This window comes from Pararge aegeria, chromosome 3, assembly GCF_905163445.1.
Source record: "Pararge aegeria chromosome 3, ilParAegt1.1, whole genome shotgun sequence".
Classification (NCBI taxonomy): domain Eukaryota; kingdom Metazoa; phylum Arthropoda; class Insecta; order Lepidoptera; family Nymphalidae; genus Pararge; species Pararge aegeria.
Window position 1 is genome coordinate 7,601,957 of NC_053182.1, and position 26,606 is coordinate 7,628,562.

Genomic DNA, 26,606 nt, shown 5'->3' on the forward strand with positions numbered 1-26,606 from the left:
CGCTCTTCACGAGCGACATTCCCCGCGATCTACCGGCGACGGTCAAACTGGCCCAATTCGCCGACGATACCGCTCTCTTTGCGACCGATCCCAAAAAGAGCAACATTGCAAGTCGACTCCAAAAGGCGCTCCACCTGCTGGGCAAGTGGTTCCGCCTCTGGAGGATCGAGGTTAACCCCGAGAAGAGCGCAGCGGTGCTCTTCACGGGCAAACCGAGAGGCCGCTTCACGGTAAACCCCGCAGAGGTCACCCTCTACGGGCGTCCCATACCCTGGCAAGACAAGGCCAAATACCTGGGAGTAACGTTCGATCATAGAATGAGCTTCACCGCACACATTCGCAAGGCCCGCAACAAGGCTGCGTATGTGATGGGTCGTCTCTATCCGATGATTTGCCGCAAAAGCAAATTATCCCTCCGTCACAAGGTAACCTTGTATAAAACGTGCATACGTCCCATTATGACATACGCCAGCGTCGTATTCGCCCATCGCCCTCACAGCTCTTACAGGAGCTTTCAAGTCCTGCAGAACAAATTTATGCGTATGACCACGGACAGTCCGTGGTACATGCGCAACGTAGATCTCCACCGAGACCTCGATCTTCCCACCATAGCCCAGTACATGAAAACATTATCAAAGACCTACTTTGAAAATGCAGTCCGACACCCCAACCCCCTAGTGGTCGAGGCGTCCACTTATACCCCCGTCCCCGACGTCGAACCAAAGCGGCGACGTCCGAAGCATGTCCTTGACGACCCTGACGACAAAATAACTACCGACAACGTGTCCCAACAACACACACACACGCAACATTCACAGCGTCTTCGCCGGCGAAGACGAGGGCCCCGATTTCTGACGTCATCCGGACGTGGATCCTTACCACGGTCACGGGGGCGTTCGGACTAAACAATGATTAGTCCAAAAGTCCACCAACAGTCAGATTAACGTCGAACCGAGCCGAGGTCCGAGTCCTCGCAGGAGGCACCCTCGGGTCGACGTCTCCCATACTCCCCCCGATGTCGTCGAGCCCTGGGGCTCTTCTCATGGCGAGCTTTCGCGCTCGCCCCACTCCCCCGGTGACGCCGTAGCAACCCCTTAGGAGGTTATCGGCAAGTGTCCTTCCGAAAAAGCAAAAAAAAGCAACTTCACGCAGAACAGCGTAGGAAAGGACAGTATGGCAGTAACTGGAGAAGGCATATTCGCAGGACAATATGTGAGATGTAAAATCATAATTCAAGCTGCGATAACGATTATTATACTATACACGATAATATCTAACTTCCTTTTGTTTTGATAAAACAATTTTTAAACCAAAATGGAACATTTTACTTTTGTATCATGTCGTGTTATTTAGGCGTGCTGAGATAGCGCGATTTTAGCCCCGTGCAAGCAGGTGCAACTGATTTATCTTCCTATAAACGCTCGCCAAATTACCATTTAGCACCGTAAATACCTTATTATCTTCACCGTACGACATATTAATGTCTGGCAGGTATCCTCCGCCCGAGGAAACGTATCGACGCAGCATCCGTACCGATTGCATAATCACCGGCAGAGCATCGCTATGTATCGGCATGGAGTACATACGAAATAGAAGAGGGATGCACGAATAATAGAAAACAATGACTAGTGAAATCAATGTAAATTCCAAGAATGTATCAAAAATACAGCAAGCTTGGTATTTAACCCATATTTTTCTGGCAAACCATATGTAGTGAAAAAACGCTGCTTAAGTATGAATGTAAGAATTAACTCAAGGGAACATTTCAATGTTCCCTTGAGTTAATTCTTATCGGGAACACTCAGTGGCGTGCATTGCATATATGCAAATAAGCAGTGCATACCCTACCCTCAGGGTCATACAGAGCCTTCAGATAGGACCAATAAAGTTTTGTAACTAAAATGTTGTGCTAAACACCTTGTGCATACCCTGGGTCCAAGGGCTATGCACGCCACTGGGAACAGTCATTATTTGCATCGAAATGCGAAACCTTTTTGGAATGTGAAGAAATTTTGAAATCAATAACATATATTTCATTAATTGACTAGTTATAGAGAACACTAGATTTCAAAGCGTAAGTGTCTTATGATAAAGTTTAACACAATGCAGAATTCCAGATGCAAGACACGTGGAAATCTAAATTTAATATATCTCATTTACAATCACAATCGTACCTATAACTTCAAAATATATATATATATATATATATATATATACATATGTATATGAGCCTCAAATATTATTCAACTAAAAATAATGGAAGTATCAGTAAAAGTAATGCGATGAAATGAAAAAGTAAAGCGCATCAATTAGAGAATTCATGTTCTCAAGGTCAGTTAAAAAGTTATTAAACTTTGATCTAAAAAAATGCGTATTACGGCTCTATGGACAATACCTGTACTAACTTCTGCCAGTAGGTATAGGTACATATATATCTGTGATCAGACCTCCAACTGTCCGGCCTTCCTGCAATGTGAGATACTACATCCTTTCTAGGTTGTAATTCTTTGCTGTCTATTAAAATAGATTACGTTTCATCCTATATTTATCATCGATAGCGTCAAATTATGTTTCATAAAAATGATGAATCGAAGCGACAAATCATGCGTGAGTGTTCGTCATTTGAATTGAGTTAATAGTTTATGTGTATGGTTGGATATTAATGTAACCTTTAAATGTGGTGCCAGCTGATATTATAAAATTATTCATTTATTAAGCTATAATAATTAAGTCATACAAAGTGTCAAGACATTCGTCATTTAAGCTTTGAATATTAATACAAGAATCTAACGCCTTTAAATCTGTTAGACAATCAGCTAAAAAAAGTTTATTTTAAATAAATGTAATGTTTAACTATAAAAGATTTCTACTACTGGCCAATCAGCTACACGAAGAAATTTGATTATTCTACTAACTAAGATGGTTAAGCAAAGAAAAAAAGGTTGTATGAAAGTCTGTAATAATTTAAGTTGTTATCATGAAACTTGGTATTTGGGCGTTTGGTTAAATATAAACAAACACGTGTTTCACAGTTTTTAAAGAATGCGATGTATTAGGAAATAAAGTAAGCATGTATTCAGTGAAAAACTTTAATTTTTTACATTTTTCAAGATAAATAGGTACTATCTATATACCCACATAATAAGCAATTTGGCTCTTGGGTAAATTCCGAACCCGAATGGTTAATATAAAAATTTGTATAAAAGCTGTATTCATAAATTTGGTACTTTATCTTTATTTGCTTTCAGTTATGTCTGTAGCTTGCTTTCAGGAGACGGGTAGATATATGCACCGCGGGAATATTTCTTCATCTCACGGGATATCAGAAATTCTACGCAGACGAAGACTGGCACCCGATAGCGTATTAAAAGTAAAATGGTCTTGACATTTTTCTATACAATCATTTATGTGTGCCAAAGGCTTAATTCCAGGTGTCCTGTAATTAGCTGGTCGCGCCACTTCAAAGGTGCTGGCAATTGAGTAGCGTTATGGCCTCATTCCGGAAGCTCCAATTAAGCCATCACATCATTCATTATTTTATTGCTGGCCAACCGAACGTACCCTATTTACGTTTTTACTTCACCTTCCCTTTTATAGAATATGTTTTTGTTACGAAGCGACTTAAATTCCAACTTTTAATTAAGTTATAGAAAAAAATTATTAACAGTTCTTACTTGTATTTAAATACTTCGAGTAATTACATATTAGTGTTTTTTTTTTAAACCTACCACAATTTAGCCCCTGATTGCTTACTTACTTATCTTACTTAGTGATGATGCAGTCTAAGATGGCAGATGATAATTGTAGCGGAATAACCTGTAATAAAATTATTTTAACCATTTGACGGCCCATTGGCGCAGTTTGCAGTGCGTGCTTTCTGATTCAAATGCTGTGGGTTCGATTCCCACGACTGGAAAATGTTTGTGTGATGAACATTCAGTTTTTCAGTGTGGGTGTTTATCTGTATGATATAAGTATTTTATGTATATTATTCATAAAAATATTCATCACTCATCGTAGTACCCATAACACAAGCTACGCTTACTTTGGGGCTAGATGGCGATGTGTGTATTGCCGTAGTATATTTATTTATTATTTATTTATGTATTCATACCACTAACATGCGGTGATAGCCTAGTGCCATAGGGGTTTTGGGGTGCCGAGTTTGAATTTTAGCACGCACCTCTAACTTTTCGTGCGTTTTAAACAATAATAATATCACTTGCTTCAATGGTGAACGAAAACATCCTGTATTATGAAAATCTAGCTTAATTTGCTAAAGTCCGTGAATAGCAGGAGAACATGTATAGTGTAATTTATAATTTCATCAATCCTTATACTCCACACCAAACAGATATTCGGCCTCTACACACGTTTCGCTCCGAAACCGGAGATGTTGACTTTACAATGAATAATTGTTAAGTGAACATATCCTTGTTCCCATCTCCTTGTGACTGTAAAATATAGGATTAAGGTGACCATAGACTAAGAGAGACAAAAAAAAATCAGACGAAGAAGATACGAATAAAATAAGAATTGTTATTATCATGACGAGTACAATAGGTAAGTGACAGCTCTATCCGTAGAAAGATTGCTTCCTTCATCTTCGTTTAAGTTAATACCTACCTACAAACTAAGACCAACATACGAATGCCGAACTGTTAGTAGACGCATGATCAAAATGGCAGTGAGTATGCATTTTTTGTGCTAAACTCTTAACAAGTTTTTCAATTTGTCATTATATAAAATCTGCTGCTATTTTAACCATTCGTGATGGATCTTTATAACATTTTGTTTCAAGTATCCACTACAGTCAAGAGTATTTTAAAAAAATAAATATAATCTAAGCAATCCTACATTCTAGATCATGCGCGTATCATTTTATTGATCGATTATTATTAATCCAACGTGATATTATTTTTTACACTGATATATAATAAACAAATGAATACAGTTTTATTCTAACGAAACAGCCTTTATAACTGACTTAAAATATAACGAGTGTTCCAAAACTAGATTTTCCCGATATTTCTGTATCAATTACCGTGTCTGCTCATAACAATACGTAGACAAAACTCTAAAATATAATATAAACATTTCCAAAATGCCGATTTTGAATGCTAATTAATACAAATGTGTGTTTTTAGATAAGTATAGATAGCGGTAACCGTACCGCGTATAGGTACATACACAAACAATGTTTTTTGCTTTCTTGTGGCAATCGAAAAGGATTTTATTTAAACGAATTTTAATTATATTCGTTGTCAAACACATCAAGATGCCGTGGCTATTGTCAAAATCGACAACCACGAAAGATTAACTAATAACTCGATCTTATCAGTAAGGTGACTTCGCACCTTTGCCGAAAGTTATCAAGTCCCACATCTGGGTATTGTATTCGAGATGCCAAGGCCGTGATCCTCCATCCATCACCTGCTAAGCCCTCAAGAGCAGCCGCCACTGGGCTATATGACGTGTTCGTACAAATATTTTTGATACGGATTTGGACGCGACAGGTCATAAATATAAGTTATCATAATAACAAGATCAAATCACTCTACCAGTAAGATATATTTTACATCTAAAACAATGTAGCGGATTGCTGGGTTTGAAGTTATTTCAATAATAATATTAAGAAAGTCGTTATAATCTTTAACGTCGGATTAGTTAAGCAGTGACAGATTCTTTCAAATATTAGAGTGTGCCAAAACAATGCGTTACTATTCCAACCATATGCCACTAAACCAATAATGAAATAATATGTAAAAAAAAATTGGAAAATCCAAAAGTGTACGACTCATAATGTTCATTTAATTATCAAATATTGAAAAAATAAATACAGTCTTGCAGTTTTCGTTTTTTATTAATTGCAATTAAACTACACTGAATTAATTAATCATTCGCATTCAGAGACCTACAATCGTCGATTAGAATTTACAAAAAAAAAAATTAACTCAAATAATAGATTTTTTCACAAGTTAAGAGTGTTTTCGGGTTTCACACATGACGGACAGGAAAATTTTTTGACCTATTTTGGTGTTTTTTTCCAATTCTATTGCAGTAAATCAATTTTTTAAACGTATGGAATTAATCTCCATTAAATTATCTCGTCAATAGTATGCAAAATATCTTGATTCCGTGAACTAACAAGGCTATAATAATAAAAATAGCCGCCGAAATGAGGCGAAAAAAATTTTTCGCATCATGAGTCGTGCAATAAGGGGCCTGACGTCGTCAAAACATATCCTAAATTGATCCTTTATCCAATCCTAAAGCTGAATTTCCTAATCCTAACTATTCTGATAAATCCGAATGGAAGTTTGTTTGTTTAGGGTTTGGTAGGGTGCAGGACATTCGTCCACGAAAAATCCATTTTTCCTGAGAGATGGAAAAGGAACTCCTAGAAGCGGAAAACTCACAAATATTTTTTTTTCACGAGGTACGGTTTTAAGTAATTTTTTTTCACGAGGTTTTAAGTTCATGCAGTCTACACTGGTAGCGGGCCAACCTTTTAGGGGTAGGTATTGTAGTTATATTAAACGTATACCCACTTATCGGATTATACGCAACATCGTACTGGAACACTATTCGCTCGACTTTTCTGCTAGGGTGGTAACTTTGCCACGACCAAAGCCTCCCACCGGGGAAAGTTTGCAAGCGATGGTTTGCATTTGTATGGTTCATTTAAATAAATCGAAGGAGATATAAAATGCATGCCATCTGACGTATTTCCAACAGCAAGTACACATTCGTTAGTCGCGTGAACTCGTGTAAAGACGTACTGCAGCGATCATACTATCGCAACTTCTTGCAGAGGTAGAGGCAACTTTTTGCAGATGTTACTGGAGCATTCTACTTCAAAGAACTCTTTGTCCCGTCGCAAACGTCTCATAGAAATCGATCGCAGCGACCGATAGCTCTTGTTTGGACTGTGTATGCCAGTTTCGAAGAGATGGATCGCTGCGATTTGCATGCAGTCGATCGATCGACGGGTCTCCCCTTAAGATTAGGAACGCTTAAAGACACTCAGCGAGCGATAGAGACAGTTGGCTATGCTAGAAGTACATATTAATTTTCTTAATCAAACCAGGAATGTCGAGGTCCTTAGAAGAACTAAAGTTACCAACATAGATCAACGAAGACTACTTCACGTAGTAATACACCATGATTTTATCTCACTGTATATCTAATGCTAGCTGAATATTAAGCTCTATTTTCTTTCGACATATTTAGGTACGTTATTAGAACTTAGTAGAAGTACAGCTCGACCGGGGAGTACTACTGACATGCTTACTTCTGCCAACAAACAGCATTGATGCAATTTTTGGAGTGCTGTTTTCCGGTCTTTAGGGCTTGGTTGCCATTGTAATAACAGGCGCACGGGGATTAACACCTACGCCTATAAGGTTGATGGACAATGGTCGGCACGTTGCAGGACGTGCTCTTGGATATTGGATAGAAGCAGGCGTTACTTTGCGGAAATCCATGATATATTATCAAAATTAAGCTTAATTTGCTATACTCCGCGAAACGCTCTAATCTGAAGTGCTCTTTGTATGCCCCGAGAAGTGTTGCTCTGTTTATAGGAGCTAGTTGAAGTGGGCCATCTGATTGGTCCTCCAATTGTAATACTATAAAAAAGGCTTCAATATATTGTAATAAATTAAAGCAATAGATCGATACAATCAGTTATTTGATATGTTACCCACATCGGATACAATACCTCAGTCAATCCCTACTAATATTATAAATGTCAATGTAAGTTTGTTTGTTACGCTTTCACGCAAAAACTACTAAACCGATCCTCGTGAAACTTTGTACAGTATTAGAAGTAATATAAAATACTTTTTATCCCGACATTAAGCTTTGTTCCTTTGGGAGAGGGGGTGAAAGTATTTGACGATTTTACACTATAACTCCGACAAATTATAACCGATTTAAATAATTATTTTTGTACTTGTGTTTAATTTTGCCCAAACTGTGGTTGGAGATAGAGGATAGAACTCCTCAGCGGACAGCAGCAAACCCCACATTTAAGGCTTAGCGATACCGAATACTTTAATTTTTTTTAGAACTACAACTAAATTTAATTCCACATAAAAAACAAAATCAGCCGCAGACGAAGTTGTGGGCAACAGCTAGTAGCATATAAAAGTACACCGCTGGACTAAAGGCCTATCCCGATGGAAGAATTTGCTTATTATCACCACGTTGGACAGACGGCTTGATGATTGTAGTAGATGGTAGTAGCAGCACTGAGGACGCTGCTGCCCGCTCTCTCTTATATTCCCTTAGTCGCCTCGTAAGACACCCGCGGGAAGAGAAAAGATGGTGACAGTTAATATTTTCTTACCTCCGCCAATACATAGAATGGTCTGGGTCCTAAAGCTCGAGGGAAGCCAGTTGCCAAGGTCCAAGATTGTCTAAATTGGCAGCCTCAATGAGACTCGCAAGGATTTCCTTTCGCAGTCCACTCGCACTGACAGATACAATGCGAGTACTTGGTGGAACATACACGTAATTCGCGTCCTGGTGAATAAACTGTCAACATTTATTTATGATCTTTATGGGCTCCCATGTAAGAAGTTATAATTTTACGCGTTAACATGAGGCGAGTTGATCATAAATATTTAATAGATATTTTCCCACAATGGGGTGGCCATCGGCACCGTTAACCCTCTGGAGCGTTGTAAAGGACGATCGGAATCGAATAAATTCTAACCCCGAGAGTTTTACTGAGCAAAGTTATTAGCTTCCATTCATTGTTAACATTCGCTCTCCCATTATTGGGTACTATGAGGAATAATTTTACTATTAGCTCGAGTAATCATTCGATTATTTTCAACTTGTTATTTATTGGTTTATAGCGAATTGTATGTTATTGGTTTGTTGCAATTCAATTGATGTTTTTAATAACTAGTTGAAAAATAATAAAGAATTGATTTTAGCAGCGTGCTTATAGTTCGATATACTTAATTTAACATTATACTAATGCTACTTCTTTCCTTTGCTGAAATTATAAAAAATAGTGACTCGATAATTGTGTTAGAAACATTACCGATATTTTAATCAACAATGAGGATTTAGTATTTATGCTACAGAATATAATCTTTGTAATGGTAGGTACCTAAGTATTTAAATTATAGTTAAAGGCTGTGGGGCAATGTGGAAGATTATAATTATTGAACTTTTCCTGGTCAATTCTGGTGGGCAGGCTTGGCCGTGGCATTTTACCCAACCGACTAAGAGCCAAGCAATTTAGCGTTCAAATTCCGGAAACAGATTAGCGGTATGGTTTCAATATAACTGCCATACCCCATTACAGGTCAACCTGATATCATCTATCATTAATTAGAACCACGTGAAATTACAGTCAGATTTGGTAAATACAACTTGTAGTGGAATAAAAAAAACTTCATTAGGATATTGTTCTCTCAACCCAAATCGCTTTCACGCCTAGAAAGCGATTTATTCAATAACATTATTATTTCCTAATCTTTCCTTATTAATCGTTTCAAACAAACACTCCATTGAGACCCAGTTCTATTTATCCTAATCGATGGTGAGTCAGTTAACAGTTTGCAGCGGTTCCGCCTATGAGTTGTTAATTGACACCCACGAGTTTAAGGTACAAAACGTATCAAGCGTTCGATGGTCGCATCCTGTATTGTGTAACTTTTGCCGGTTGCCAACCGTTCAAAATACGTAATTCGATTTGATAGCGTCAGTAGTAATAGGTATTCATCGCTAAGGTATAATAATATCTATTACAAATTCAAATGCTTTCTTGTTTTTGTTTGTTGGTCGAACAGGTAATGTTCGACTAGACGACTGCACCGATTTTGTTAAAATCATCCTAATGCATGCCGAAGATGGAAAAGAATGCCTGGTTCTGATCCCCAAAAAACCAACACATCTTGAAATTGCAGCTTAACCGACCTTGGTAAAATTTTCCATACAGAAAGCTTATGTCCTAGATATTTGTTTTTATGAAACATTCAACAGAAACTTATTTTGGTTATAGATGACATATTTTCATCGGTTAGGTACGAGCAGACAACCGTCTGCATTACCTTAGTAAGACCTACTACTAAAGCTATTCTAAAGCTTTTTTGCTATCGCCGTACCTTGGGCAGGACAGAGGTTATCGTGGGGCTCCCCCACCTGATGGGGTACACCTGAACTAAAAACAACCACGGCTTGCCCCTCTTACTGCCCGGGAAACCCGCTTCCCGGATGGTCTATTCTATATGTACTTAGTCTAAGTCCAGGTGCAATGCAGGATTCTGGTTGTTAAGCAACTCAAACAAGTTTATAACTGAGATGTAAGATTTGAATTTGACCTTCAACTGTCCTGCTATGGTTACTTATGTGTCTTCGCTGATGTGTGCCAATGCATTCCTGTGGCCCAGCCACCAGGCGACTAGTTGGAACACCGTTGGGGTCTTAGCCGATATAAGCATCGTGCCACCCTGTGTTGCGGTTCCACACGAAAAAAAAAGTTACCTATGTACCTGTCAAGTTCCAACTAAAATACGACCAGATTGCCAATTTCCCTCTCTTCTCCTCTTCGCTCTCTCTCTTCTTCCTCTCCGCGAGAGAAGAGGCTGATGTACTATTTTAGTACATTAATAATATTTTTAAACGGATCGAATCTGATGGCTTGTGTTCTTTTGAGTATCTAGTTCCAAACTCATCGCCATCCAAGGCCACTGGTTTATACTCGGGTCCTCTGGACAGACTTTGGTAGCTTGACCTTTTAGAAGTCAAACAGTAGCATGCTCGACCATCGACAACATCTCTTCTTCTCAATAACTCGTTCAAAATAATAAAGTACGAGTGTAGGACCGTCATACAAATTAATATTTGAATAAGTAATTGAGGTAAAGTTTACCATTTGGGGAATTTTGGTATTAATGAATCACTAAAAACAGCGCCGTTAACGCGTCGTACTTATTGCTCGTTATGTTTAATGCCTTAAATGATTGTACGAAATTCTGGGTCACCGCTGCCCGTCAATATTGACATGTTTCAAAGAAGGCTACCGGGTTCATTATGATATGTACGAAGCCAAACACGCCCACGTACGGTTAGTTTATGAATAATATAAAAACTTGGCACTATTATAGCCCAGCGGATAAACCACTTTGTAAGAGTGATTTTCTAGGCTTTTTTTATTCCCTTATAAATGTTTTTTTTTATTTATTTATCTTCATCATCATTTACAAACTTTTTTTTTTGTCGTGGTGGTAAAGCTTTATTGCTTCCTCCGACACTTGGGCAGGACGGAGGTTATGTAGGGGGTACAGCTAAAGGGGTATACCCAAACTAAAAACCACCACGGCATGTCCCTCTTGTTAGACGCTGGCTGGCTTTGTTAGACCCTTGGGGAACCCGTTGTATACCTCAACCTGTTTTAGTCTCATAAAATGAGCACAGGCCTCCGCCTTAATAATTTAGAGAGTCGTTTTTAGAGCATGTGTGTTGGCTTAACCATCAATTATGATTGAAACCACCGACGGCTTTACGTGCTCTCTGAGAACGTAGCTGATCTCCTCAACTCTTAACTCCAGGCTAGTAATGACAATTTCTTAATAGAAAAACAAGAGCAATTTGACGGAGGACAGTGGGCAGCGACCCTGCTTTCTTAGTCCAAGGCTGTGGGTTTGATTCCCACAGCTGGAAAATGTTTGTGTGATAAACATGAATGTTTTTCAGTGGCTGGGTGTTTATATATGAGTATTTATTTATATTATTCATAAAATTATTCTTAGTCTTCTTAGTACTCATAATACAACCTACGCTTACTTTGATGTGTATAATTGTTGTATTATATTTATTTATTTATGTATTAAAACTTAACTTAACAATTTTAGTATCTCGGCTGATTATTACTTCTAATCGCTAGAGAGCAGATCGCCTTGTGTCGTAAGTAATGCAAGTAAATCGAAATCCATATATTAGTAAGTTTATCTAAGCAGCCTACTTCCTTGTTTTTAAGGGTTCCGTTCCTCAAAAGAAAAAAAATGGAATCGATCACTTTGCTGGCTGTCTATCTGTCAAGACCCTTTAATCCGGATACGCGTGGCGGTACCGAGTTGAAATTAAAACTATGTTATACTCATGTCTCAACAGTCCCTTGAAGCTGTGAAAATAACTTTTAAACTTCAAACGTCCGTTTATGCCGAATATTTCGATATTCTCGAGGAAATTAGAATTTACAGGGAACTTTACGTTGACTATGAATTTGGCAAGTAATATTTATTATGCTACATACGTCTCTTATTATAATTTGTACCTACAAATTTTTACGGAACCCTCAGTGGGCGAGCCCGATTCGCTTATGTCCGCTTTCTTAGATTAAGATGTCTACTATTATTAGTCCATCAAAACTTATCTTTCACACGCCCGGAGCAATAGATTTGTAATCAAATCAGTGCGGTCACAGACGAAACCGAGGTGGTTCGTCCCCAAGGAGCGGGGGCCCATTGACAGGTTATTGATACAAATAGCCCCACCCTCCCCCCGGGACCCCGCCTCGATAACACCAATAAAACCTGATTGATATTGTGTAAGTGCGCCCGGAAAATGTGGGAACTCAATTGATGTTACAGCCAAATTCGATTGGTGGAAAATTGAAAAGAATTACGCTTGCAGCCGAATAACAGCTTTATGGGGACGCGGTAGAGTGAGTTGTGTATGCGATTGTCTCGCCTTGTGTCGTTTTGTTCCTGGGGTCATTGTATTGATAGTAGCTGGAGGCGTGAATAGTGCTGTCTAATGGTGAAGTTACACGTGCCTCTTTGAAACTCACTGTAACTAGGGAACTGCAGGTGCGGTAAGTAGAAGGTATGGTAAACTGTATCAAATTGTCCCGGTAAAAGTTATTGCGGATGTGTTTTGAGAATAGGACGAGTGGGTACAGAATTCTCGTAGCATTAGTTTAAACGGATGAAGTTATTAAATACAGTACCTATTAATTTTTAAGTTTTTGGTATTTTTTAATTAAACTCAAAAATTATTATAGTATTCTATTTTTTAATTACTCGCGTAATTTGTAAATGGCCTTTAGCAAAACAAAAGACTGACGTTGTAGTTAGATATTCTTCAATTTATTTCTAAATTAGAAATATAGTTTATTAGTATGAAATACTAATAAACTATTAATTATTATTAATAGTTTATTAGTATGAAATACTAATAAACTATTAGTATCGTAATTATTAGTTCTAACAATTATGTTTTACTATATATGTTCTACAAATATTTAACTACTTCCTAAAATAAAATAAAAGCTGTACCGACAATTCGTTTGTGCGCTGCATACTAATTGACACAGACCGACTGACAAAGGGTTGAAACTTTGCCCTTCTTTTAAGTTCAGAAGTAACAAGATTATTGAACAATTAAAACAACATGTTTGCTTTTAATTTGATTGTTTGATGGGCACTTTGAGTATCTCACAAACGAAATAAAAAGAGAAAAAAGCCTTCCCACTGAAACAAAGAACGTGTATTACATTAGCCGCTATCAGTAGCGGTCGACAAAGTAAAATTGGGGACACCTTATTTCCTCGGCTGGTTTGCAAAACACGTTCACGCTTCCCACCTATTCCCACATCTCAACGCTTATAGATACTATCTGTTACACTTATTAAACATACGTAACAGTGAATTAAAGTTCTTTATTCGGTATACATTGCTGTTTTTCTTTGCTTTGAGTAAATCACCAGGTTTATAGGTCGTAATGGACAGGTATAAAGTTGATTTGAACGTGTTTTCGTAGCGTCGTAGCCTGTTTAGTGGTACGGTGGCAGGTGGGCGCCTTCTTTACACTGATAACACGCTAATGCCCTCAACTTTGCACCACAAAGGGAGGCAGGGGGTTCGGCACGAAAGGGATGGGGATGTTCATGGAGGAAAAATGGGAAAAGTCAGATCATTCGCCTTATTGAACACAAATAACTTTATCGAGTTGCAATATGCGCTGCGATACGAAATGGCGGATCCGAATTGCTCTTTGAGAAAGCGGCTATTTAAAAAACCTTTTATCGTTTATGAATAAAAAAAAAACACTGGGATCTAATGAGTGGAAAACTTTACAACTCGGAAACTATTGATTGTTTATTCGTTTCAAGATATTAATCTGCCTTAGACAAAGGTAAGCTGTTTTATTCGGTTTCTTTGTTCGATTTTCAAAGTTCTTAATGGTTCTTCTAGTAAACTTGTCGTTCATTAAAATAAATATGTTAAAATTCCCTACAGCAATAGTATCGTCGCACGAAATGATACGAGCTTAAAATTGAGATACATTTTTAATTAATATCTAAAGTGAATACTATTAGATTGGTTAGAACTGTTACGTACACAGATCTCTCTCATGTATTTTTCTGCAATCTTCAGTTCTTTTGGCCGTCAAATCACTAACCAATTCTTTTTACTTGCATTAGTATCCTATTTCACATAATCCATACATCTATTCTATGTTCATACTGTACCTACTCATTTGATCATATACATACATATTTAACAATAATACACAGATACATACAATAATACACAGTTAAAAAAACAGCATTCTTTTGCGTTACTTCAGTTTAAAAATATATAATGTGGGTACAAGATAAGCGTTTATAAAATACAATCTTTTATTCTTTAGATTATGGAAATGCATCTATACCTATAGAGGGTTGTAAGAATCGTTGTACCTTTGCATTTTTCCAAGTTCATCTCAATGTACCATCTCAATTACAGGGCGTCCACTGTTGGACATAGGTTTTTTGTTGAGATTTCCAAACGATACGGCTTCTGCAGCTTGATCCAGCGACACGTTTTATGCCGTTTGTTTTCTTTGTGAGGGAAGGATTTTCAAAGCTTGTCTCAGTATTTCTCAAAATACGACCTGCCCAATATGGTGGTAATTCAACTTTTGTAAATTTCGCTTTAACGAAGTTTACTTTATACCGCAGGAAAATTTTCTTCGTGTCACGAGAAATTCAAGACGTTTAAAGTCGCGTACTACCGCTAGTTCTTTATCTGTATTTCCTTATAAATATTCCTAAGGAACCGTAGGTAACGCCGCGTGTATACATAAAACAGTTTAACGACATTATAAGTCGCTGTCGGAGACGTGTTGGGGATGCTTTTTATATTTTGGTAGGTACTAAACGTGCAAATAAAGTTTTATTATGTTGAAGGTAGGTGTTACGCCACGCACACGTCGGGCAGGGGGGAGGGGGGAACAGCCGGTGCTAATGTCTCTCCACACGTCTCCACATTTCAGGAAAACTGCAAACCTAACCGGGTAATAAATTCACGTTTATTACCGCAAATGTACGTAACGTAGACTCTAGCAGTCGGTACCAAAACGAAACGACAGTCCGACGGTTTCTGAAGACAAGCCATATATATATAGAACCTATATGTAAGTACCTATTGGAGACAAAACTGACGCTACTTTCCACCATCGAATGGTAAGGTAAGATAGTGGACTCTCGGGGGCTAGATTAATTTTGAATATAGGCGTCGACTAGTTAGGCAAAACTTATGTACTTGTGCTTATACTTATATTTTTATTATGCGTTAATAAGGAATAGGAAACAGGGATCGTTCACTAACCTGAGCATGTTCGACGACCACAGTTCACTGGCACAGCACATATTCACTGGTAACACAGCACATATTCACTGGTAGCACAGCACATATTCACTGGAACACACTTCGCGGATTTGACGATAATAGGAGCGGCACTCACGATATCACCACAATCCAGGATGTGGTTACGCGCAGACAGGATCAATCGTCATACTTCCGATCGCTAGGTCCAATACCAAATTAAAGCGGCGCTCACGTCGCCTCGCGGTATAGGTGACAGTTCACGATAAAGAATAGGAGGGTAGTCGAATGTGGCCAATTAACTAAATTCCAAAAAGAAACCTCTAGTTGGCGGTAGCACTTTTAATAATTTATAACCTTCTTATACAAAAACTATTGTGAGACTACCTTTCACAGCACTGACATAAACTGTACTTTAAACTCCTTTATTTTTTGATAATAGACGTTTGATTCAATAAGAATTCGATTATAATACCTCCGAATGCAGTTTTTTTTAAAAACTACATTTGTATGATACGTTTCGTGAATGAGAGTGAACTATGAAACGTGTAAAGGACCTCCCTATGTTAAGTTAGGTGAACTTAAAGGCGTAAAAAAAATTCGATGGGCTATCAGGCATTTGCCCATAAAACCAAAATCATGTTTCGATATAAATTAAAAACAAACAACTTGCCTTTTTTTAATAACTGTCAGCTTTGCGAGTCAGAGTTACGGATAAAATAAACAACATAACAGTTTAAAGTACCCTACTCTCAATGTTAAAAAAAAATCAAAAACCGTTAAATAACATACCGTAACACTTAGCCTTTTTATAAATTTTTTTGCTGACATGCGTGTGCGGAGAAATAGTGGCAAAACGAAGATTTATTATCCTATCTTTACCATTACATACGTTTAGTTCTGCTTCAGGGATCATTGAATTGTATCGATGCCTTCCAACCTCGTAAAGTTATCACCATCCTTAGACTATTGGTGTCCTACTACCTGGCGCAGATCTCCTCCTTTATCCACCACACTACTTGAATGTAGGTTGGCGGGCTTTTATATTTTAAACAAAGGTTTAGTTTATGAATTATAGTGAGTGTAACCCAGCAGAGGGAACTTCATACATTCACAAACACATTGCCTACTCTAAAATGTTTTTGTATTCCTTCCTTATCTATCTATTTTGTATTGTATTTCCTTCTTTATCCTAGTCGAAAACCCTGTGCTTGCCATTGCTGGGACCGAAGGCTTAAACCCTCCTCCCAGGCACAGAGCCTGGACAGTGAACAACGACAATGTCTGACTCCGGGCTTTTGAGGCCATAGAAACTAAAACTACTAACAATTATATTTGCCCGACTTGGATTAGATCCCAGGACCTGATGATTTAGGATAATGCTAACCACAAGACTACGAGGTAGTTAAAACAAGCTCGTAAAGTTATGAACATTATCAAAACGGATCGTTATGGAATTGATTCCTTTTATTTATTGCCACGTTACCTATCCAGCACTGTGCGTCATTTTGGAAACGTTCGCGTAAATGGGCGAGCGTAATTCATTTAGGTGTTAAATTTATGTCTCGTATTTTCACCCTCCGGATCGATCTAAAATATCGTTTTTATTAATGGCTGTTCATGATGCAGACCTATACGCATAAATTATGAATTGGTGTTTTAAGGCTAGATAATATTTTATGTATAGCGGCGATAGGTTAGTTGTTAGGAATTTAGCATCGCTTTCGGGAGGCCGAGTTCGAAGGACCGAGTTCGAATCCCAGCAAGCACCTCTAACTTTTATTTATTATTTATTTAACTTTTTATTTGTAGACCACAATGTTTACATATACAGACATAAAATAAAAACAGAAACAAAATAAAAGTAGAATACGAGAGGCAGGCTTTATACCTTAATAGCGATTTCTGCCACCTTTGAATTAGGAGAAAGTAGAGAGGTGGTACAAATTTTTAAAATATATATATGTGAATAGCTTCATACTAATACAAACTAGTTAACACAAATACATCAAACATAATATAATTAATACCTAGATATAAAAATAAACGAATGTATATAATACAAAAACACAAAAATATTTAAATACTTTAACTTAACTTTTATTAGTTATGTGCATTTTTGTAATCAATTAAAATATAATTTGATACAACGGTGAAGGAAAACATCGCGAGGGAACCTGCTAGCCTGAGAATTACAAAACTATATAACAGTCGCTATAAGACTGATGTGAAAGGCATATACTAATTTCGGCATCGACGGTAGGAGAGCCGTAGCTTAATTGCTGAAAGCGCTCAGACCGCGATTGCCAGAGAGTCGCAGGTTCAATCCTGTCGGTTCCGCAAATTTTTATATGCATTTTAAATTTATAAAAATGTTCCCAAAGTCTCTCATAGGTGACCCGTACCCTGTAGTCGGCCGGTAATGGGTTGATATGCTATGTGTAGCTAATTATGTATTTTTCGGGTAGCTTTTGCCTCGGCTTTCGGGGAGACCAAGTTCGATCCCCGGCACGCATTTCTTCCTTTTCGGAGTTTCGGTATATGCAATTTAATTTAACAATTTAAATATACTTGCTCTAACTGTGATGGAAAACATTGTGAGGAAACCTGCAAGGCAGAGAGTTCTCCATAATGTTCACAAAAGCGCGTGAAGTCTAGCAGCGTTGTTCACTAAGGCTTGAACCCATTATTACCCATTATGCGAGGAGACCTGTCTGTACTGGGCCGGTATTGGGTTGATAATACTGATGAGGTTTTTTTTTTATAAATATATACCATTTTTTTAGGAGTATGTGATACGCCATTTTCTCATCATCATCACTTCAACCGATTGATGTCCACCGCTGGACATATGGTCTTTTGTAGGGAGTTCAAAAGTCCACGGTCCTGGACCGCTTGTTTCCGGCTGGTCCCAGCGACTTTTATGTCGTCTGTCCACCACGTTGGGGGGCAGACCAATGCTGATACGAGCTATGTACCCCGCCCATTATTATTTCAGCTTCGCGGCTCATTGAGCTTTATCGGTAACTCTGGTTTTTCGACGGATCTAATTAATTATTAATAATTCTGAGGTTTAGATTTAATCACCTGCTAAGTGCCTCTGAGCCTTCCTATCAGGCCGATAGTAAGCAACCACGTTTCAGATCCATAAGTCAGAACTGGCAACACGCACTGATCAAAGACTTAGGTAGGACTTATAAGGACTAAATTGAACGAAAAGGTGTTGCGTAGTTTCCTATCCGAATGAGAGTCGGCGGTTCACCTGTTTCTTGAAATTGGACATTCCTAACTGGATCGTGTGTCATAGGTATATGTACTCGTCTACAATTTCTTAGCCTTTTTTTAAGTCTCGAGTGCCTATAATCACTCCGGTAATCAAGCCCTCCAACCGGGACAAGCGAAAACATTCCTGAAATCTATCGCTTTTACAATAAAGCTAAGAAAAACGAATGTTATCGAACAGAAAAATGTGTACGTAAACATTCGGGTCACGTCCAGCCGGACCCGCGCAGTTAAAAGCGGATTATGAGCAGAGTGGCCAATAACACAGCATTACTACGCCCGGCCCTCTGCCCAAGGTGCCTGTCGATAATCCATCGCGTACGCTTTGTTTGGGAAGAGTGAGACACTGCCCTTATTAAGCGAAAAATTTCCGCAGTTATACACCTTATCTCGTTGGTTTAAAGCTTGTTTTAGCCATGTAGTTGGTAAGTTTTTGATTAAATGACAGTGTTGTGTATCAAGATAGAGTTAGGTATCTACATACTTGTCAAACGTTGTAGGCATACTACAATATTTGTCTTCGTAGCTCTACGAAATAAAAATGTAGATTTTGTTTTGTGGAAGCTCATTATTTACTTGATATGCAGTTATTTATAATTGAATGCATATTTTCAGTTAAATTTGTTAACTGAACCGGTGGTAAATACACTGCGTCACAAACAGATTGGCATGAGGTTTAAAAAGATATCCTTATTTATTATCAAGAATTATAACCAAATAATTAACGTAAGAGCAAACAAAACTTTAAATTGAATATGAAATAAAAAAATTAAATGCAATACTTAGATCGATTCTGAACTGATGAGTGAACAAAGACATGCCGCCAAGCAATTTAATGTTCCGGTACGATGCCGTTTAGAATTAGGGGTTCCGAACCCTATTCAGCTCAGCGCTTTACCATCTTACACTGCATCATCAGTTACCACTAGGTGAGATTGCAGCCAACTTGTAGTAGAATAAAAGAATCATTATTCTGGTAATTAATTTTAAGTTGGCTTAAGAAAGAAATATTTAATATGAAAATTAAGCTTATATGTACGGTGTGATTTATAATTTCTTCAATTTTTCTACTCCACACCAATCAGATCTTCGGTTTTAAGTTTAATTGGTATTGGTTTGTGTGGTTGGCATAGTGGTATTAATTTTCATAGTAGGTATATTATGGATTTCCGCAAGAAAACGCCTGCTTCTATCCAATATTTCCAAGAAATACTTAGCTTGGTCCGAATTCAATGACGGCAAAACCAAGGGCAAAACCAATATCATAAAATCATTATATGAAAGCGAAACGAGAAAGCCAGTGAGATGGCAAATTCAATCAGACCATGTCGAAAGTACCGCGTCACTGGTACAATTTCTGCGATTGGAAACAGTTTTACAAGCAATAAATTTTTGCAACCGGTCGGCGGGTACAACATTTATTAGCTTCAATCCAGATTAGATTAGCGTTGCATCCCTCGGCCCTCGGGGATGAAATTTGTCGTAGTAATGTGGCCACGCGCCCAACTAATTCGATGTAGACGACCCTTCCTCTATGTGACTCGAATGTCGCCTCGACACTGTTTCATTTTAATTGAATAGTTGGCGTGGGGTTGTTTTCCTAGATAACTTTATAGTCGCTTTGCATAATTGCGGGTCGTGGTGCTCTAATTTGTAACAATTTCGCAATCTGTCACGCTTTGTCTCCGACATAAATCAGTGATTGTTCCGAACAATAAAAGTTATATCGCTTAGTGAAACGATCTCTTGATTTCTTTATTCGTCAAGTTAGATTCAAATATTAAATTTCAAAAATTCATTTATTTCAAGTAGGCCTAATACAAGCACTTTTGAAACATCAAGTCTGTCCGTGTGTAGTGACTCTACCAACGGTTCGGAAGGCAGATTCTACCGAGAAGAAGCCGTTAAGAAACTCAGCAGTTGCTCTTTTCCAACATCAATAATTTACATTTTACATTTTAACATTCATTTTTCTATCTTGTGAGAGATGAAAGCGGAGCCGAATGCTTCCAAGCAACCTTGTCATTAAGAAAGTCATGTGTTTTAACACATTCTTTAAACTTATGCATTGGTCCAAAATTACCTTAGGAATTAGATAAATTATTTCTCAATGTACACTAGCAGTTGAACACGTTGTTCTTCCGCGTTTATTACAGATACCGTGGAAACTGTTTGTTTTTCTGTAAAAGCCTGTGTTAGTTCTCCGTCCTTTCAACTAACTCCAAAGATCAAGCCGATTTGTTGCTTATTTAGGCAGCAAGGATAAACAAACATACAAACACACTTCCGCATTTATAGTCTTTGTTCAATAATATAAGTAGGCTAGGTTTAACTTGCAACATTGTCTGTGTTAGTATTAGGTTTTTCAACTCAACCGTTTGCGAAAAATTCGAAATGTCGATGTGAATGAAAATATCTATGTGCCGTAGCAATATTGGTTAAGCTTTTGAACCGCAAATAGGTAACAAAAAGACACACTTTCACATTATTATCAATACTGTGGATATGTACCTACTTACCTAATAAGTGGCTTGAAGAGTCTTAGTCGAAGAATCGAGAACTTATGTTTTATATTCTCACTCACGAACTTGTAATATATTTTTTGTGTGTTTGCTAGTGAAAAAAAATTACAATATAAACTAAATTATTTTACTTTCTTTCAAGACAAACACATTGGTTTCTGTTAAATTTGTATCTAATGACAATAAAACAGGACAAATTAAATCAATGCCTACAATTCATTTAAATATTAAGTCAATGCCTACAATTCATTGAAACATTACGTGATAATAATATCATCAAGCTGGAAATAAGTATTAAAGTGAATTGTCAATTGATAAGATTTAAATAGGGATTGTTGATAAAAATCTTACCATACTTGCCTTATTTTTACAATACAACATACGGTAAAATGGTAACCGTTTGAGCTTTTATAACACCCGTAACGCCATCTAGCGTTCGTTTCGTGGACAAAGGCGGAACCGGTTTAAGCGGCCGGACTCCGGGAGTCTAATAATTGATAGTTACAAGGCAACAGGAGCTTTGGACTCTCTTTTCTGTTTTTATGCTCGCATAAGTGCGTTTTAAAAGGTTCATTTCATAATTGAAGTAGGTGGGTTGTTGAACAATGTATAAAATATTTTATTAAAATAAAAATTCGTCATTCCTCTGAAATACTCTGTTATGTTCATTTGATTAGGAATATTAGCTTTTGTAAGATTATATTGTTGGTTTCCAGTTAGAATGTCATAAGCGCTGGTTTTACGACACATAGCAACCAGTTAATTATTTAATCGACTTCACAAGAAAGGAGAGTTTTAGGTTGTTTTGTAGTATCGTTAGAATACTATCTCGTGTGATACTGGCTAATAATACTTGTTATTATTACTTTTTTTATATTATTTATATAGTGTGATAAGGTCAATACGCTACTTAGTAATCTGCCAGTTTAGTTAAGTTCAGAGATGTGTGTATACTTAACAGATTCGGCACCATGGGTATTCACATATTATGCATACCTACCAATTTTTTACCTGCTGCCAATTTAATACGTTAAAAATTGTGTTTTATTTTAATATCATGGCTGTTTTACGTTCTTATCACCTCCGGGTTTGCTAAACTCCGTAGCGCAGCTGTGATCTGTGGATTGAAGTAACTGGTCTCGGCTTCGAGTACCTACTGGCTAAGCTAATTTGGAAATTCATAAATTCTTAACCTACTGAGTGTCTCTACTACTATCGCTTCAAGCAGTGTTTTTTCAATATTGTTGACGCTCTCGTGACTTATTTGTAATTTTCGTTATAGTAAAGCCAAAATCTTAAATGATACGGCTTTAAGCGACATTAGTAAGCCACAGGTCTGATCTAGACTGGTCTAAGAAGCTTGGCGTTGGCTAGTTATCTAGTCATTCACGAAATACTGTTCAAGGAATAAAACTTTCACTAGATACCTAAGATTTTGCGTAGGAGTCGATATTTTTTATTTTTATTTTAACTACGATTTAGCCCTTGACTGCATTCCCACGTGCTAGTAATAATGCAATCTAAGATGGTAACAGGCTAACCTGTTAGGGTTATAGCAGTTAAAATAAATAAAAAAATAAAATAAATATACTACGAAAATACACACATCGCCATCTAGCCCCAAAGTAAGCGTAGTTTGTGTTATGGGTACTAAGATGCCTGATGAATATTTTTATGAATTATATACATAAATACTTAGAAAATACATATAAACACCCAGACACTGGAAAACATTCATGCTCATCACACAAACATTTTCCAGTAGTGGGATTCGAACCCACGGCCTTGGGCTCAGGAAGCAGGGTCGCTGCAAACTGTGCCAATCGGCCGTCAGTTATATTAAACCCATACCCTAATCGGTGTGTACGCGACATTGTACCGGAACGCTAAATCGCTTTGGCACGTCTTTGTTGGTAGAGCCGAACTACCTAACTAGCCACGACCGAAGCCTCCCATCAGACAATGGTATGATATTAACTGCCTCACTCGTCTAGTAGTTAAGATGGAGCTTGGGTAAAGCCAAAACTTTGGGTGAGGTTCTTTCCTAAACAAATCTTAGTACCTACCAGTCCGAAGCAAGAAAATTGACTCTGCCCATCCCTCTGTTGAGACACAGGGGTACCGCACGTAAAGTGGTTTGTAACATAGTAAAGTGGGTAAAGCCCACCAACCCACATTGGGGCACCTTGAATAGCTCTAATACGAGGACGTGTCTGAAGTTGTCTATATCGATCCCCTGGGGATCACCTTAAATGTAACAGTAATTGGGGTCCATGAGTTATTAATCCGGGTAAATGGATTGACTATAATTATGGCTTTTCATGAAGTTAGAAATTTAAATCTTTGAAAGCACTAGTACTGTAGTTATTAGTATGTATTTTTTTTTAATATGCACAACCTGCAGTATGTTATCCTTTTGTTTTCCTTATCCTAAGGTTGCCTGGAAGAGATCGCTACAAAGCGATAAGGCCGCCTTTTGTATACTTCTTCTGTCTGTGTTTTCTTTTATTATTCTTCTGTATTTTTATTATGTGCAAATAAAGAGTATAAATAAATAAATAAAGCACTATACACAATTGTCTAAAACTCATTTAAAGTAGTTAGCGAGTTTTGGTAGGTCTACGCAAAATCGAGGAAAACGAAAAGGGATCAAACCCAGTGGGCGCTGTTATGATCCCTCCCCCTTTTCGGATCCTTTGCCCAGCAGTGAGTTTTATGAGTATAATGAGTTTGTTAATATCTAAGTAGTTATTCAAATAATTAACTAACATCGATGTTATCCCCAAACTTTCTAAATAGCCTCACAGTATAAAGAAAAGAAGCAGTAGTTTGACCCCTTTCAGCTCGTGGTTTAAGCCGATATCGTCTAGACAGCGTAACAATATATTGAGGTTATGTAGGTTTCTTGCTAGTGAGCTAGGGTCCCTTCCTAGCTCCACATTTACAACACGATCTGGATGTATGACCTCTGTATGACTATCCTTACCTAAGTTTTGTACAACCTTGGAAATAATAGAAATTACGAAAAGTTTAATTTTCAGATAGAAAAATAAAACAAAACAAAAATATGTTAACAAACATTTAATTTTTTTTCTTTATCAATATATTATTTATAATAACTATAATTTAACTACATAGTATGGTAGGTACCTACTTCGATCCGAATTTGACCGTACCTACCTTAAACACAGACAGCAAATATATCTACACTTTTATTTATAACATCTATCTTACTACAAACAACTATGTTTGCTAGAACATTATGGTTTTCCTTTGTATTGCACATTTTACCTAACCAATAGAAATTTGTCAAATATTCAATTATTCCAAAAAAAACGATATGTAGATATTGTCATTTATCTTTGCAATTCAAGAATGCATTAAACTATGTTGGAACCATACTAAAAACTTTATTAGGAACAATAATATTACGCTATTATAACAATAATTAATTACATTCTTAAACTATATTTAAATATTTTATTTTACAATATTGTACACCGATGACCTAACAAAAGGTCGATTTCACTGTCTATTTATCCACTCACGTAACTTGTGAAAGCACTAGAACATTCCAATGTTTATAACATAATACTATGCACTAAGAATTAAACAGAAGTGCAATCATAATTACAGCGTCATTCCATTATTCCTCTAATAATCCTCTAGGTTTGCAATGTGAAGGAGATCGAGTCGTATAGCACTATCGTTAACACTAAGTGGGACTGTGTGGTGGATGAGGGGTGTGCGGGGGATGGGGTGGCAATGAAAGAGGACTCGCGTCACGGAGGGAGTCCGGAGAGGAGCCCGGTGACGATCGTCGTGGCGGGTATGGTGAGAACCTGTGTTGCGATAACGACGGAACTCCGCCCGGATAAACTGGTCGGGGCAACTGCAGCCCCGACCCTGATGCTAAATGCTGCTGAGCAAGTAACTGTGGAGCCAGACAAGCCCACTGCCCCCACAGCGCTGCAGCCGGAACACCATATAGCGGGTACGCTGCACGTAGAAATAGCTGGGACCGAGCCGCCAGAATAGCTTTCTCTTCCAGAGTCAAGTTATTGTTGTGCTGATCCAAATCAAACGGTCGCAGAGGTGAGCGCAAGTAATGCTGCTCTGCAAGCATCGACTCCATCGTTTCTCTGAAATAATTTAAGTGGACATTAGATATTTGTCACATTGTCAACAAATAATATACTTAGTTAACGATCAGATGTTGTATCTACCTAGAATTGGCGGCGCTGAAGCGCGCGTCATCGGGAAAGACTGATGATCTTTCGTGCTCCCCCGTGATATAGAATCTCAAAAAGAAACAAAATTCAAAAATAAAATAAACGTCTTAAGACTTAATTAAGCCGGTTCGAAGCGGAAAGCGTACGTCAGGTGTATTTGAGCAATGAACAAGTTGTTGGAGAAATCGTGAGCAAATTATAAATCATCGGACAAAATGCAAAGTGGGTCTACATTTATCTCGATTCGATTAGCTATAAGTTAGAGATATAGTCGTAATTGAGTAGGCCTAGGCATCAATCAGTGTCGCAGCGTTTGTTTCTGAGAGCGTGTCCGATGCTCGATTAGAGAACAGATACCAAATTCTGTCATATCGTAATGAGGGCTAATGAATGCTCGTGACTGAGTGAATGATACGTGGCGATCGTTCCATCGGCCATCGGGTGATTATTACGCACGTTCGCATTTCATCATTTATCTTTAAAAAGTATTTAAGATGTTTGGAAAGCATGCCTAAATTAAACCAAATAGTAATAAAAGATAAATTTTCAATCATTTCAATGGAGTATAAAGAAAAAATAATTTTCGACATCCAAGTCGATAGTTAATTGGAATACAAATTGGAGATCGAGCCCTGGTTTTTAAATACATATATAGATATTCACCTTTCAAATTCAGTAAGACGCGATGAATCCCGAAATCCTTTAGCGAACGGATTGCTGTCTATTTTGAGCTTAGTAATCTGTAACAAAAGAAAAGTTACGTTAAGATGTGGTAAATATGGGTAAGATAAACTCTGATACATAAAGAACTGAGTTGTGTAAGTTACATAAATACTTGTACTATCACAATTCTCCCAGAATAATAATGGTTTGGGCTATAGTCTACCACGCTAGTCGGATTGATAGGCATCTCACGGACCTTCGCGGACGCCAGCGAGCTACCGTTTATTGGTGTG

General features: G+C 37.7%; 2 protein-coding genes across 3 annotated transcripts in view; both read right to left on the bottom strand.

The window, feature by feature from the left end:
- Nucleotides 1-15,666, bottom strand: part of LOC120636264 (ubiquitin-conjugating enzyme E2Q-like protein CG4502) — a 312,586-nt gene extending 296,920 nt beyond the window's left edge. The window contains exon 1 of the mRNA XM_039907675.1: nt 15,618-15,666. The gene's annotated coding sequence lies outside the window, so the exon portion shown is untranslated. The remainder of the gene's footprint in view (nt 1-15,617) is intronic.
- A 9,259-nt stretch (nt 15,667-24,925) lies between these two features.
- LOC120637153 (T-box transcription factor TBX20-like) overlaps nt 24,926-26,606 on the bottom strand; it is a 56,908-nt gene continuing 55,227 nt past the window's right edge. The window contains exons 5-7 of one of the 2 annotated variants that reach the window (XM_039908821.1): nt 26,314-26,390; nt 25,645-25,719; nt 24,926-25,560 (exon numbers count right to left, since the gene is read on the bottom strand). In XM_039908821.1, coding sequence (XP_039764755.1) covers nt 25,134-25,560; nt 25,645-25,719; nt 26,314-26,390 — 579 coding nt within the window. In that variant the 3' untranslated portion in view covers nt 24,926-25,133. The remainder of the gene's footprint in view (nt 25,561-25,644; nt 25,720-26,313; nt 26,391-26,606) is intronic. The other variant, XM_039908822.1, reaches the window with a different exon arrangement.